General features: G+C 42.4%; 1 protein-coding gene across 1 annotated transcript in view; it reads right to left on the bottom strand.

The window, feature by feature from the left end:
• Positions 1 to 411: 411 nt before the first annotated feature.
• LOC141148926 (cytochrome P450 2W1-like) overlaps positions 412 to 16,468 on the bottom strand; it is a 39,647-nt gene continuing 23,590 nt past the window's right edge. The window contains 4 exon segments of the mRNA XM_073636818.1: positions 412 to 772; positions 1,240 to 1,383; positions 7,370 to 7,552; positions 10,491 to 10,632. Of these exon segments, the coding sequence (XP_073492919.1) occupies positions 549 to 772; positions 1,240 to 1,383; positions 7,370 to 7,552; positions 10,491 to 10,632 (693 nt within the window). The 3' untranslated portion in view covers positions 412 to 548.

A 16,468-nucleotide genomic window follows, 5' to 3' on the forward strand; every position in this document is an offset into this window, starting at 1 on the left:
GATCGAATACCACAAAAAGAAAGCTCTATTTGTGCGAAAGAAATTATACAAACTTCATTTGCGTACAGTGTTGCATGACTGCGCAATTGCCAGTTAAAGCATCACAGTGCTGAATAGCAAAAAATGGCCTGGTCATGAAGGGGATAACACCCTCCTGGAGGTCAAGTGGTTAAATAAGTGCAAAAGATAATAGTGTAAACTTCTACAATGCAACCCAGTACAGACTTTGCTGATCATTTGGGTCATCTTTAGTATATTAATGTATACACTTTGTTTTACATTATTAATATGCTTTGCAACACCTGGTTTAAATGAATACGCTTTGCTGGTAGAAAGTCTCGTAAGGTTTGTTTTTTACCCATATAAAAATCTTAATAAAATCTCAGATACAGTAAGAAAGATTTACATGGATTTGTTTTTTTTTATTTGCACATTTAAACATTAGAGGAATACATAGTGGTTTACATTCTCCATGTCTGATCTAAAAACAGACTAATTTCTCGAGAAAACAGGCTGGAAAACCAAATCTAATGCAAGCCCTGTTTTTATTATGCATTCTTGGTAGCTCTTGTACTTAAGGATGGAAAGTTTATCTCAGCACAACACTCAAGGTGAGGTTGAGGTCTTATCGTGAAGCATGGATCTGCATCAAGGACCAAGTCACATTCACTTATACCAGGAGGAGCCGAAAATGTGAATTTTTGAAGTAATCCAGTGAAGAATATAAACAGTTCCATTTTTACCAAGCTCTCTCCTACGCATACTCTGCGTCCTGTGAAAAGATCCAATCGTTTATGAAGACGGTTTTAGTATATTTTTTAACTCAGTTTGAAAATATCTAGTTTTGGTTTCTATATGACAGTGGATTGCAGGAAAAATATAGATGTGGAGTAACTCTGAGCAGTATAATTTCATCTGTTGTGTATTTGTTGTAATCAAATTTGACTAAGCAAATAAAAATCTGCCTCCAAATTAGTCTTGCTAGGACTATATGGTAGACATTCATATACCTTGAACACATGCTGTAGCAAATGTCCAAGGACACTTCTGCCCTGAAGGCATAAAGATTACAGCCTCAGACATCACAAATTATAGGAGATAAAGTTTCTGCCTTGTCTTGGCCCTTAAAATCTGTCTACCCTTATAGATTGGAGAAGTAGTGTAAAGTTTATGAATGTTGGAACAAGTGCAGAAAGCATAACTGAAAGGAAAAGAATTAGTCTAACAAATTAAAGTTACCTATTGAGAATGGCACAAAAGCTTCCTTCTTCACAAACTTCCCCTCTGCATCCAGGAAATGATTGGGATTAAACTGGTATGGATTCTCCCAGTGGCGCGGGTCATACAGAACAGATGTAAGCAGTGGGATTATAATGGTGCCCTGGTGATGGTCAACAAATGGAGAAAATAAAGCATGGTTTATATACTGTGTATATATCTATATAGATATAGACATATATCTATATCTATATAGATATAGATAGATCTATATATATAGATATATCTATATCTATATATATAGATCTATCTATATCTATATAGATATAGATATATATATATATATCTATATCTATATAGATATAGATATAGATATCTATATATATATATATATATATTTTTTTTTTTAAAGTGGAATCAGGTCAATACTTAAACTAACAAACTTGTGCATCTGTACCCAGGGGTGGCTATAAAATAAATGGGCAGATATTTATGTAGCGATATATATTGTCAGCAGAAAACACCATATCTTTCAGTGTTTCTAGACGACATCACTTGTCCCTTTGGTAGTCAGTGCAATCAGTGACCACATATCTGTGCGTCCAACAAAGTGAATTATGGGACGTATAGTTCTCTTTCAGACTGTTACTATGCAACCATGTACCCTAAGACTACACATCCCAGGGATTTTCGCTGTGACATGAAGGTTGCTGGGAGTGACCATAAAAGGAGCGAGGAGCCTGCGCAAAACTCTCTACTTTCTGGGCCTGACGCAAAACGGACCTCTCTGTGTAACAGGGAGAGAGAGGTTGTGGCCTACCATGTGGAGCTTTACTTCCACCCCAAGGCCTGAGGGGCCTAGTTCTGTTATCTGCTGTTGGACATCCTGTTGCTAACATCACTTGGATCGCCTGCCTGTTGGTGTGGGTGCGTGGGGCAAGATTCACTTCGGAAGATCGAGAAAGTGGATCCGCTGCCCGAGTGCTGTTATACGTGTTCCTGTCCAGAAGACCTCGGATTGATTCAGTCGTTGGTGAGAGGACAAATTGCTCGACCTTTTATCTATTCATTGTCACTATTACCGAACACTGTGCACAGACATCTTTACCCCAAGAACACTTTACTGCATTGCTTGAACACTGTGCTCAGATGCCTTAGATCAGGTCAATACTTAAACTAACAAACTTGTGCATCTGTACCCAGGGGTGGCTATAAAATAAATGGGCAGATATTTATGTAGCGATATATATTGTCAGCAGAAAACACCATATCTTTCAGTGTTTCTAGACGACATCACTTGTCCCTTTGGTAGTCAGTGCAATCAGTGACCACATATCTGTGCGTCCAACAAAGTGAATTATGGGACGTATAGTTCTCTTTCAGACTGTTACTATGCAACCATGTACCCTAAGACTACACATCCCAGGGATTTTCGCTGTGACATGAAGGTTGCTTGGAGTGACCATAAAAGGAGCGAGGAGCCTGCGCAAAACTCTCTACTTCCTGGGCCTGACACAAGACGGACCTCTCTGTGTAACAGGGAGAGAGAGGTTGTGGCCTACCACGCGGAGCTTTACTTCCACCCCAAGGCCTGAGGGGCCTATTTCTGTTATCTGCTGTTGGACATCCTGTCGCTAACATCACTTGGATCGCCTGCCTGTTGGTGTGGGTGCGTGGGGCAAGATTCACTTCGGAAGATCGAGAAAGTGCATCCGCTGCCCGAGTGCTGTTATACGTGTTCCTGTCCAGAAGACCTCGGATTGATTCAGTCATTGGTGAGAGGATAAATTGCTCGACCTTTTATCTATTCATTGTCACTATTACCGAACACTGTGCACAGACATCTTTACCCCAAGAACACTTTACCGCATTGCTTGAACACTGTGCTCAGATGCCTTAGATCCTCACCACTAGGAACTTATTGCTTTATCTACAACCAAACGGATTACAGTTTACGAGCTCCAACTAGCTAGCAAAGAACATCAGATCTGCATTGTGGTAACTCTTTTGCCATCACTCATAGAAAAGCCTATATATATATTACCTTCAGTAGACCTGCTAGGATAGCATAGGCTGGCTAGATTATGTCTATCTCAAAGTAGCCACATAAGTAGTTAAGTGAAATATCCACTAGGAGGTGACTTTGGATCTAAATGTAGTGTACATATATGTAAATATAATATTGTTCGTTGCTGAACCATTGTTTGTGTCCTTGGGAGGAATTTGTTAGCTAAGTTGGCGCTGTTATTCCGGCTCAGCAGATTACCTCTTTTTGTGAAATAACTTCCTCTATTTGGTTCAAGTAAAATATTTCAGAACCTAATATTACTGAGTTGTTTGATTCTTGCTGCACAGTGTTACAAGGATGTCTGAACCCAGAGTGTCAGGTGAGTTGGAAGGTCCACTTAGTCATGGCCGTGCAGATGAGCAGGTAATTCTCAGCAGTCCTCAAGGGGGCAGTGCTACATTAAGAACAACTGGTAAGGAGACATATGCCTCTTATGCCTCTGCCTCTTGGACTTGCTGCTGTCAATTTCCTGACTAACTCGATGGACAGAAGCAGTGCATACGCAATTGGCTCACATTAAGAAGAGGCTACAATTTGGAGTTCCTTAAATAACTTCATCCTTGCCTGACATCACATCAGATGTTGCATTGGGGGCAGGTAAATGTGTGATATCTCTCAATCCTCTCAATAAACTGTCCTATATAGTGCCAAACAATTTAGAGTTTATTTACTAACCTGATCTGAATTTTGCAAATGCTGCCTAAGCATTCAAAGGCCCTATAGTTATAAACCAGGAGTGGCTCAAAGTACCTTCTGTATGTCTGTCAGAGCAGCTAATAAACCAATATTATATTCATGCTACCGTATTTATCGTCTGTGCCCATCTTCAGCCTATTCTGTGCATATCTGTAGCCTGTTCTATGCCCATCTGCAGCCTGTTCTGTGCATATCTGTAGCCTGTTCTGCACCCATCTGCCCCCTCAGTGCAGCTCACCATCACCGAACCGTCATCTGTTTCCTCAGCTCTCAGTCAGCAGTCACATACACAGTCCAGCCCCCGCCATCGGCATTGGACCAGCTCCTGTGATAGACAGAACACTGGTCCAATGCCGGTGGCGGAGGCGGGACTGTGTGTGTGATATGCGAGCCGAGTTAGAGCCAAGTGAGAGCTGAGTGGAGAGGAGATGACAGCTCGGTGATTTCCAGTGGCACTCATCCCCCTCCTTCCCCTCCGAGGTACGCTGTCGGTGTATAACACGCACCCGCGATTTTCCCCCTATTTTTAGGGGAAAAAAGTGTGTGTTATATGCAGATAAATACGGTATTTAGATCTCTGTCTCTGCCTCTGTAATCCATCATGCAAGGTAAATGGGTAAAGGGGCACTTTGTAAACTAAGTTTTTAATGACTGGAGTTAATGTTTTACAGTATGCAGTCAGTACATAGTTGACTCGACCTCAGGTCACCATTCTGTGCTGGTTCCTTTGGTTATTGGTTTTGAACAGAGTGAGCAATGTCTTGTGCTGTGTCTAACTGCCCCCACAACTGCTGCCTCTATATCATTTTTACTAGCCTTTATTCTAAATATAGGCATGAAAATGTGACCATGGTCTCTCTAAATATCATAAAATTGGGGTGAGGTTTGGTCAGATTAGATTTTTGTGCATCAATTTAGTAAGCCAAGAAAAGTTTATGTTCAAACCTTTGCAACATTACACAGCATACCTGCTGAATGGCTGCAAGTCTCATTTTAGCATTCATCGTGTGCAGATAGCTGCTCTGCCACTGTAGCTAGATCCCTATCCAGTATTCTATGGGAATGGTTCTTTATTCCCACCCATGACTTACTGAGTTATCTTTCCAGGGTAAATTAACGTAGAAAACCTTTCCTTATCACACCCCCATCATGTCACAAGTCCAGTCATTCACAGGTTTGCAGGCTGGCTGTTTGTGAATATGGCTAAATCTATTGGATTGCTTGACTACTAGTCTAAGCAAGTAGCCCAGTCATTATATCTACTGGAAAATATGTGCCTGTTTATGAACGGGGTCAAATTTCTAGTGGCTGCAGGTTGTTGATAGTTGTAATTTTGTAAAAGTGGAATTTTTTTAAAGTTATTTAACTATTTTGTGTAAGGGTCAAGTCTACTGTATATAGATAGCATGAGCTTAGGACTGGGCACCGAGGAATTATTGCACATGTACTGGGGACTGAACACTTAGGGGTTAATGCATTTACATCAGGGGCGGATCCAGGGGGGGGGCAACGGGGAAATTGGTGGCTGGTCGGTGAGTAAGCAGGCAGCACGGCGGGCGGGTGAGTAAACGGGTGGGCCAGTCGGCAGGTGAGCAGACGGCTGGCCAATCAGCGGGCCGGCTCAACGCCCAGCGCCCGTTCTGCATCCCTACAGTTCCGCCCTCACCATGCAGGCAGCCGCGAGATTACATCATCTCTCTGTTGCCTGACTTTACTCTGGGACACAGGACATGACAATCCCCACCTTAGCAGGAAAGTGACAACTGTAGCAGGCAAGTGACAATCCCCAATCTGTGGCAGGTGACGTGGTAAGTGACAATCCGCAACGTGTGGCAGGTGACGTGGCAAGTGACAATCCGCAACGTGTGGCAGGTGACGTGGCAAGTGACTATCCGCAACGTGTGGCAGGCGACTTGGCAAGTGACAATCCTCAACGTGTGGCAGGTGACGTGGCAAGTGACAATCCGCAATGTGTGACAATCCGCAACACGTGCCAATCCGCAACATGTGGCAGGTGACATGGCAAGTGACAATCCACAACGTGTGGCAGGTGACGTGGCAAGTGGCAATCTGCATCTGGTGACAGGCAACGTGGCAAGTGACAATCCGCAACTTGTGGCGGGTGACATGGCAAGTGACAATCTGCATCTGGTGACAGGCGACATGGCAAGTGACAATCTGCAACATGTGGTAAGTGACAATCCGCAACTTCGGCAGGTGACATGGCAAGTGACAATCCGCATCTGGTGGCAGGCGATGGTGGCAAGTGACATACTCAGGGCTCCTACTGATTCTACTTTATGATGAGTTGAACTATTTCATTTTATATAACAATGTAATAATAGAAATAATGCGCTTCAATCATCCTGACACCATAACAACCATGGTGCCAGGATGATTGAAGCGCCAACACCAGCCATTTCCCCAATAAATTGGCCGCAAAAAAACTATATTTTCTGGCAGTGCCCCTACCGAGACTAGGCTCTGGATCCGTCCCTGATTGACATGGACTTTCACTGTATTGTTCATTTAGGCAGAAGAGACTTCATCTTGTTCACACTGTTAAAATGTGTTCTGTAATCTTCACTTAACACACAGACACAACTTCTGCTAGAAGCTCTCTCTGTCTTTACTCCCCACTCCCCTCTCAAGGTTTTGCTTTTGCAATTATTCTGTTTGCTAGCTTTTAATAACATAATTCTATTTGTTCATTTTTAAACATCTCACACCAGCCCTTTCTTATCTATGTATAAAATAACATGTAATAACACATTTTGGCAGAATAGACATTTTAAACAGTGATTGCATCCTGTGAATCTGTTCCTGCAATTGCAGAATTAACTTTTGTTTTTAGAGTCGCAACCAGAAATATTCCCATAACATGCATATGGACTGGTGACTGGACACTGAGGGAATAATGCATATGCATTGGTGTCTGGAACGCTGAGGGCTGTATATACACTAGCTGGGTTCTGAGGGGTTAATACACATATACTGGGAACTGGAATTTGGGACGTTATCACACACATAATTGGGCATTGAGGCTTGTGTGCAAAAGGCCCCCAATGCTCTTTTTATTTTTCTACCATATAGAACTTTACACAATATAGAAAGGATAGCTGTACTGGAGAGACCAATACTGGAAAGTGAGGTGTGTGTACGGGGGTGGGATACAGTGGAAAGATCAATAAGTGTGCTGGGGGTAGAATCTTACTGGACTGGAAGCAAAATCTCCCTTCTGAAAGTGGAAGTGGCACTTAACCTTAATATTATATACAGTAGAATAGGATAATATGTACATCCTTAGGGGCCTAAAGGGTCAAGACAAAAACCATCAAGGCTGAATTTGAGAATGCTTACAATCGTTCCTTCACAACTGACTCCCCTTGGGGATGTGATAACCCTTGAAGTTGATCTCTGTGGACGTAGCATGGGGGATATGCGGAATAACATTGGCAAACCTCTGGATCTCATGTATCACAGCTAGGGTATATGGCATGGCTTTCCTGTCCTCAAAGGTTGGAGGACGCCTTGATTCAAGAATTGTGTGGATTTCTTTTTGCACTTGTTCTAAAAATACATGCACATTGAGTTTAGTTGTTGAAGTTGTTACTCATTTTATCTGTGGAGAGAGAAGCCTACATTTTGCTCATTCCCTGTGGCAGTGACTGAAAAAATTCAAGGTGTTATCCTTAGAAAATGAATCATATACCAGCTGGTGTTTTCATGCACAAGCTAAAAAATGGAGCAATAGTCTCATTATTTGCTCGATTTATCAAATATACAGGTGATACTCGAAAAATTAAAATATTGTGCAAAAGTTCATTTATTTCACTAATGCAACTTAAAAGGCAAAACTAATATATGAGATAGACTCATTACATGCAAAGCAAGATAGTTCAAGCCGTGATTTGTCATAATTGTGATGATTATGTCTTACAGCTCATGAAAACCCCAAATCCACAATCTCAGAAAATTAGAATATTACATGCAATCAATAAAACAAGGATTGTACATAGAACAATATCAGACCTCTGAAAAGTATAAGCGTGCATATATACTCAGTACTTGGTTTGGGCCCCTTTTGCAACAATTACTGCCTCAATGCGGTGTGGCATGGAAGCTATCAGCCTGTGGCACTGCTGAGGTGTTATGGAAGACCAGGATGCTTCAATAGCGGCCTTCAGCTCTTCTGCATTGTTCGGTCTCATGGTCTCTCATCTTTCTCTTGGCAATGCCCCATAGATTCTCCATGGGGTTCAGGTCAGGCGAGTTTGCTGGCCAATCAAGCACAGTAATCCCACGGTCATTGAACCAGGTTTTGGTGCTTTTGGCAGTGTGGGCAGGTACCAAGTCCTGCTGGAAAATGAAGTCAGCATCCCCATAGAGCTCGTCTGCGAAAGGAAGCATGAAGTGCTCCAAAATCTCCTGGTAGACGGCTGTGTTGACCCTGCAATTAATGAAGCACAGTGGACCAACACCAGCAGATGACATGGCTCCTCAAATCAACACAGACTGTGGAAACTTCACACTGGACTTCAAGCATCTTGCAGTGTGTGCCCCTCCACTCTTCCTCCATTCTCTTGGTTTCCAAATGAGATGCAATATTTGCTCTCATCAGAAAAGAGGACTTTGGATCACTGAGCAACAGACCAGGTCTGTTTTTCTTTAGCCCAGGTAAGACGCTTCTGACGTTGTTTGTTGTTCAGGAGTGGCTTGACAAGAGGAATACGACATTTGAGGCCCATGTCCAGGATCCGTCTGTGTGTGGTGGCTCTTGATGCACTGACTCCAGCCTCAGTCCACTCCTTGTGAAAGTCCCCAACACTTTTGAATGACAATCCTCTCCAGGCTGTGGTCATCCCTGCTGCTTGTGCACATTTTTTTTCCACACCTTTTACTTCCACATAACTTTCTATTAATGTGCTTTGATACAGCACTTTGGGAACATCCAACTTCCTTTGCAATTACCTTTTGATGCTTTCCCTCCTTATGGAGGGTGTCAATGATGGTTTTCTGCACAATTGTCAGGTCAGCAGTCTTTCCTATGATTGTGATTCCTACTGAACCAGACTGAGAGACCATATATAGGCTCAGGAACCCTTTGCAGGTGTTATGGCCTAATTAGCTGATTAGAGTGGGATACTTTGAGCCTAGAATATTGTACGTTTTCACAATATTCTAATTTTCTGAGATTGTGGATTTGGGGTTTTCATGAGCTGTAAGCCATAATCATCACAATTATGACAAAACACGGCTTGAACTATCTTGCTTTGCATGTAATGAGTCTATCTCATATATTAGTTTCACCTTTTAAGTTGCATTAGTGAAATAAATGAACTTTTGCACGATATTCTAATTTTCGGGTATCGCCTGTATGTATAACTGCCAACACTACCATGAATCTTAAAAAAACAACCAGGATCAATATTGGAATTTCCATTGTGATGGGCATAATGAGTTTTTGCATTTCTCAGAGACTCCAGAGATGAGATTCTCTGGCAGAATATTCTGCTTCCTTCCCCTCTAATGTCACTTTTTTCAGCTAATCTCCCAAATTATTTTCTACATTAAGAAAAATACAACAGGAAGCATGGCAACATCATTTGATTATGTCATTCCTCCAGCCATAGGCAGAAATAGGAAGTCTGAATTCTGGGATATTTTGCCTTTGGATTCCTCCAATGATAGACAAACCCAGAAATGTGACTCTGTTATATATTTTAGAATATCAACCTTCTGATGAACTTGATTCTAATTTGATGAAATATGCCTTTAATATGTTGTGACTTAGTATGCAGTAATTGTACATGCTTTCTACTGAGGTGCATTATTAAAAACTTCAAGAAATCAGCAAAGTTGCCCATACCAAGCAGAGGTATTACTCCACCCCAGAGATTCCACCCACAATACTTTTTCTTCCACTAGATGTCCTATATTTAATGGCCCGCAGCATTCAACCCACTTTTCTGAGCCCAGGTCATCCTGAACCCACCCCAGCCCATGACTGTACAGCAGAGGGAGAAACATCACAATGATGCACTTATCTCTCTACAACTCTGCTTTCTCTTCCTATCAGCATGCTTGTTGTCAGCACAAAAACTGGTTGGCTCCCTATGCTGCTTCTACATTCCAGCTCTGCTGTACAGGGACTGCAAGAGGCTGACACCAGGTCAAACTCAAGTAATTGCACTGTTTGTATTTCAAAAATAAATTTAATGATGTATTATTGTATACAGAACTTTGTTAGTTTGTGTATATTATATCTATCTAGAATTCCCCTTTAATTATATAAGTATGTTAATGATGTGTGTAAAACAAGTACAAAGTGAAGTGTAAAACAGGGTTGTTAGCTCCCAGTCACAAAACCCCCAGTGAAACCTTTCAGGTCTATTAACAGACTCACAGATGAAATATTTCTCTTATACAGAGTAGTACCGGGTAGTGGAGTAAACATGCCTTGCCAATAGACCTTGAACACAATTAGTATAGGGGACACAAAACCTACTTTGTATGTCAGGATATCTCATCATTAGCAGTATTCCCCACTGCAGTGTTGTAGCGGTGGTCTCTGTGCCAGCCATCACCAGGTCCAGTACAGTGGCCAACATATTATCATCATCAAACAGAGTGTCCTTATTTATCCTTTCCTATGACACAAACCCACATAAAAATGACATGTTAGACTATGGTGCATGTGATTGCAATGGGGCCCAGAGTTGCATGGATTTGGTACAATAGTAGTGGAGTTAAGTAGATGATAAAGAAAGTACTCCTATTATTTAACCACTTAAGGACCACCCGCCGTCGTTGTACGTCGGTTGTTTGAAGAGGAATACTGTTGTTATGGCAGCAGATAGCTGCCATAACCTTGGTATCCTCTTCATCAGCGGGCGGTCCTTTTTCAGATAAAAGTGGTCTCTGTGGCAGATTTGCAGCGAGATAACTTTTATCGGGTGCGGGAGAGGGCCCCCCTCCTGCCACACTCTGATGGTCCCTGCTGCTTACCGGACCCCCCGGTAGCGGCCAAGATGATCGGGTTCTCTTTCCTGACAGGCCTGGAGCCGAGTGAGGGAAAGATGGCCCCCATTCGGCTCCACACCATTGGATGGTGGAAGCAACGTTAAACGTCACTTCCAAACAATGGTCTTAAAGGGTGTTTTTTTTATTTTTTTATTGCATTTTAGTGTAAATGTGAGATCTGAGGTCTTTTTGACCCCAGATCTCACATTTAAGAGGTCCTGTCATGCTTTTTTTCTATGTTTACATTCCTTATAATAGGAATAAAAGTGACCCAAATTTTTTTTTTTTTTTAAAGGACAGTGTCAAAATAAAAAATAAAAAGTAAAATAAATACGTAAGTCACGCCCGCATATAAAAACGGTGTTCAAACCACACATGTGAAGTATTGCCGCGATCATTAGCGTGAGAGCAATAATTCTAGCACTAGACCTCCTTTGTAACTCAAAACTGGTACCTGTAGACATTTTTAAACCTCGCCTACGGAGATTTTTAAAGGTAAAAATTTTGAAGCGTGACATGTTGGGTATCAATTTACTCAACGTAACATTATCTTTCACAATATAAAAAAATACTGTTATCTTATTTTTTTATTCAAAAAAGTGTATTTTTTCCAAATAAATTGTGCTTGTTAGACCACTGCGCAAATACGGTGTGACAAAGTATTGCAACAACTGCCATTTTATTCGCTAGGGTGTCTGAAAAAATATATATATAATGTTTGTGGGTTCTAAGTAAATTTCTAGCAAACAAACAGATTTTAAACACCAAGTCTGAAAAATAGGACCGGTCCTTAAATTCTGTTTATTGATGACCTCAAGAAGAGGATCTGGTGTCTTAAAACATGGCCCCTGAGGTTGTGGAAGAAGAACATAGCTTAGCTCAGAGATTTATCAGCTACTCAACAAGTATATAGCTGATCATGTGTTAAGAGCAGACTGATTATTTCTTGCTACCTAGTTCCAGTTGAGCTAGTCCATCATGCCTAATATTAACTCCTGAGTCCAACAACAGCCCATATCTTTCCACAATCTAGACCAAGGGTGTCAAACTCAATTTCATCATGGGCCGCATCATCATTATGTTTGCTCTCAAAGGACAGGTTGTATTTGTAAGACTTGATGTCCAGAGCACCCCACCCCCTTACATCATATGTCAAGAGACACCCCCAACATCAAAAATCAAGAGTCCCACACCCTCCCTTACATGATGGTGCACCCCCCTACTTTGTGCTGCTGCTGGGAAGAAGTTGGGGTTGGAGCTTGGGAGCAGATAGAGCAGGAGTAGGATCAGAGGAGGACTGGTGTCAGCTGTCGAATTCTGCTGAATGCTGAGACCAGGGGAGGCAGTGACGAGGGTCTGCTGTGGCTGCACAGAGAGGTGCAGGATCTGCAGGGGAAGTGCGAGGGCCGCAAGAAATGGAAATGAGGGGCCTTGTGTTTGACGCATGTGATCAAGACTATCAACTGGTCTGCAACATAGACAATTACTGCTCTACTTGGGTGGATGCAAGTATAATTGAAAAAAAAAAAATCACAGCTGTGTAATTCTCAAAGTCATATCAAAGTTAAAGCAGTTGGAAAGGATTTATTTTTCTAAGGAAACTGTAATTAAATGTTTATAGTAGACGGAAGGTTATTATGGACAGGAGTAGAAGCAATACAACTACATCGCTTGCTAATCATCTCCATTTTCTATTGTCTTTGATTTATTGCATATATTTCTCTTGTTAAACTTTCACTGTAGATGGGCTCAATTTGGAGCAAAATGTTTGAGTTTATTTGATTCTGTAGACCAGTTGTCTCCAAACTGAAGCCCTCGGGCCAGATGTGGCCCTTTGCTTGCCTTTAACTGGCCCTTGAGACACTATTCCTTCCTTGGACATCAACAATGGGGTATTATTATTCCCACCAATCAGGGAGTATAAATTCTTCCACTGACACCAAAGATGGAGCACTATTTCTCCCTCTGACACCAACGATGTGAGCACTATTACTGACACCAACGATGGGGGCACTATTCCACCCACTGACACCAATGACGGGGGCACTATTCCTCCCATTGGCACCAATGATGGGGGCACTATTCCTCCCACTAATATCAATGATGGGTCACTATTCCTCCCACTGATACCGATGATCGGGCACTATACCTCCCACTTACACTAATGATGGGAAACCATTCCTTCCACTAATACCAATGATGGGGCACTATTCCTCCCACTGATACCAATAATGGAGCACTATTCCTTCCACTGATATCAATAATGGGGCACTATTCCTCCCACTGTACCAATGATTGGGCACTATTCCTCCCACTTACACCAACAATGGGGCACTATTTTCCCCAATTGACTCTAAAGATGCGGCACTATTCCTCCCACTAATATCAATGATGGGTCACTATTCCTCCCACTGATACCGATGAACGGGCACTATACCTCCCACTTACACTAATGATGGGAAACCATTCCTTCCACTAATACCAATGATGGGGCACTATTCCTCCCACTGATACCAATAATGGAGCACTATTCCTTCCACTGATATCAATAATGCGGCACTATCATTCCCACTGATACCAATGATGGGGCACAATTCCTCCCACTGATATCAATGACGGGGCACTATTCCTCCCACTAATACCAATAACTGAGCACTATTTCTTTGCCTCCTGACCACAGGGATGCCATGCAATTCTTTTTTACTCCCACTGACCACCAAGCCTGATGTATTATTTACTCCCACTGCCCACAGTCCGGCCCCCAAAAGTCTGAAGGACAGTAAACTGGCCCATTGCTTAGAAAGTTTTGAGACCCCTGATTTAGACAAATAAATCTATCTTAGACATTTTTTCACGCATTTGCAACTATGGCAGTGAAGGAACCGCAGAGCAAAAGTGCAACATTTACATTTTTATGTTGTTTATTTTTGTTTTATTTTTGCTTATGGCTATCCAGCCTTGAGATGAGTGAATCTGTCTACTTGGACAAGATTCCACCTTAAGTTCAGTTACTGCCCAATTACTGATTTCGTGGAGCATATTTGGCTTTTGACGGGTTGATAGTTAAGCCGTTGATTTTGACAGAGAAATCGGGGGAAGTGGCAAGTGGGGGAGGAAATATCATGAGCTCAGTTTTGGATAGGTTGAGTTTGAGGAAGTGATGTGAAATCCAAGCTGATATACCTGTTAGTAAGTTGGTGATGTGTGAGGAGACAGATGGAGTAAGTTGGGGGGTGGAGAGGTAGATTTGGGTGTCGTCCGCGTAGAGATGATATTGAAAGCCATGGGAGGCAATCAACTGACCCAGGGAGGAGGTGTAGATTGAGAAAAGGAGAGGTCCAAGAACAGAACCTTGGGGGACCCTAACGAAGAAAGGAAGAAAAGAGGAGGAAGCAGAGTTGTAAGTGACACTGAAGGAAGTGGTGGGATAGGTAGGATGAGAACCAGCAAAGAGTGCAGTCACAGAGACCAAAGGAGTGGAGTTTTTTGAGGTGGAGGGGGTGGCCCACTGTAAGCAGAGAGGTCCAGGAGAGTAGTACAGAATAGTGTCTGTTGGTTTTAGCCATTAGTAGGTTGTTGGTGAGTTTAGGGAGAGCAGTTTCTGTGGATTGTTGAGGGGGAAATCCGGACTGAAGAGGATCAAGAAGTTTGTTCATAGTCAGATGGTCACTCAGTCAGTTGTAGACCAGTCTTTCAAGGAGTTTGGAAGAGAAGGAGAGTAAGGAGCTGGGGCGTAGGTTGTTAAGATTGGTGGGGTCCAGTGAGGGCTTTTTAAGGATAAGGGGGACTAGCGCATGTTTTAGAGAGTTGGGGACAATGCCAGAAGAGAGGGAGAGATTGAAAATGTGAGTTAGAGAGTGTAGAATCGAGTCAGAGGGTGAGCGTAGCATTTGAAAGGGAGCAGGATCCAGAGGGCAGGTGGTTAGGCGAGCATTAGAAAAATTTTTAGCAACCTCGTTAATACTAGCAGGGTTGAATGAAGGAAGCAATGATTGTACCTGTGGACATGGGGTTGTTGAGTGGGGGAGGTTTCTGCGCATTGGAGATCTCCTCAACGAATTGTATCATTCGCCAATCAGCACTGTCCAGACAGAGGGTCAGGAGTCCTGCATCCTGATAGGACAGATCAGTGCAGTATGAAAACTCCTCCCACAAACTTTACCCAGACACTGATAGAAGTCACAAGACTGCTATATACTGCTGATGAGAAAAGTTTATATTTACTAAAATAATTGTATTTTCAAGTTCTGTGTACTGTGGGAGGCCAGATATAGCGAATGCAGGCTCCTGGGTTTAGCAACACTTTAAGTCTAAAGATGGCAGATTGGCAGCCCCAAACCCAATGAAGAGGACGGAATGAGCAGCTAACGAACTGCTGGAGTAGATGATTTTAAAGTCTAACCTCAGCAACACATTTCTCTTGTATAGGGTGAGAAATGTTAGAATATCTATTATAATTTGTGTCCACTTTGTGGATACTTTACCTTACTTACTGTCCTGATGACAGGGGACACTGGAGGGGGCATTTATACCATGGGAACAGAGACTGCAGCCGAAAACATTTCTAGCATACGTAGGAAAGATTAAAGGTTTTGAAGGTTTTATAACTTTTTGTGTCTTACTGCTGCTGTCACCCACCTTCCCTTCTTTTATTATCCCGGATCTTTGTGGATAAATCCAGCAGCAGAATTGAAAGTTAAAGTGGATGCAAAAGCTATTCTTAATATTCTCAAGGCTCTTTGTGGTTTTTCAATTGGTGCTCTGTGTTCATGATCCCTAAATACAGAGGTTGGCAGCTCAGTTGTTGTGGTCAGCCCAAGTTATTCTCTGTGTTACTTTTTTCCGGCTATTTATTTTAGTCATAGTTTTTTCAAAATTAAAGTGTTTAAAGTGTTACATGGGGATGTCACAACAGCTTGAATGTAGTATATCTTCTCTATTAACTGTCTCAGATATAGAAATTCAAAACAACCCATACACTATATTGTCAAAAGTTTTGGGATACCTGCCTTTACACGCACATGAACGTTAATGGCATCCCAGTCCCCAAACTCGCTCATCCATGTCTTTATGGACCTTGCTTTGTGCACTGGTCCAAATCATTTGGTGGAGGGGGGATTATGGTATGAGGTTGTTTTTCAGAGGTCGGGCTTGGCCAGTGAAGGGAATTCTTAAGGTGTCAGCATGCCAAGATATTTTGGACAATTTTATGCTCCCAACTTTGTGGGAACAGTTTGGGGATGGCCCCTTCCTGTTCCAGCATGACTGCTCACCAGTGCACAAAGCAAGGTCCATAAAGACATGGATGAGCGAGTTTGGGGTGGAGGAACTTGACTGGCCTGCACAGAGTCCACAGAGTCTGCGAGCCAGGTCTTCTTGTCCACATCAGTGCCTGACCTCACAAATGTGCTTCTGGAAGAATAGTCAAACATTCCCATAGACACACTGCTAAACCTCGTGGAC

The sequence above is a fragment of the Aquarana catesbeiana genome, linkage group LG06 (assembly GCF_042186555.1).
Source record: "Aquarana catesbeiana isolate 2022-GZ linkage group LG06, ASM4218655v1, whole genome shotgun sequence".
Classification (NCBI taxonomy): Eukaryota; Metazoa; Chordata; class Amphibia; order Anura; family Ranidae; genus Aquarana; species Aquarana catesbeiana.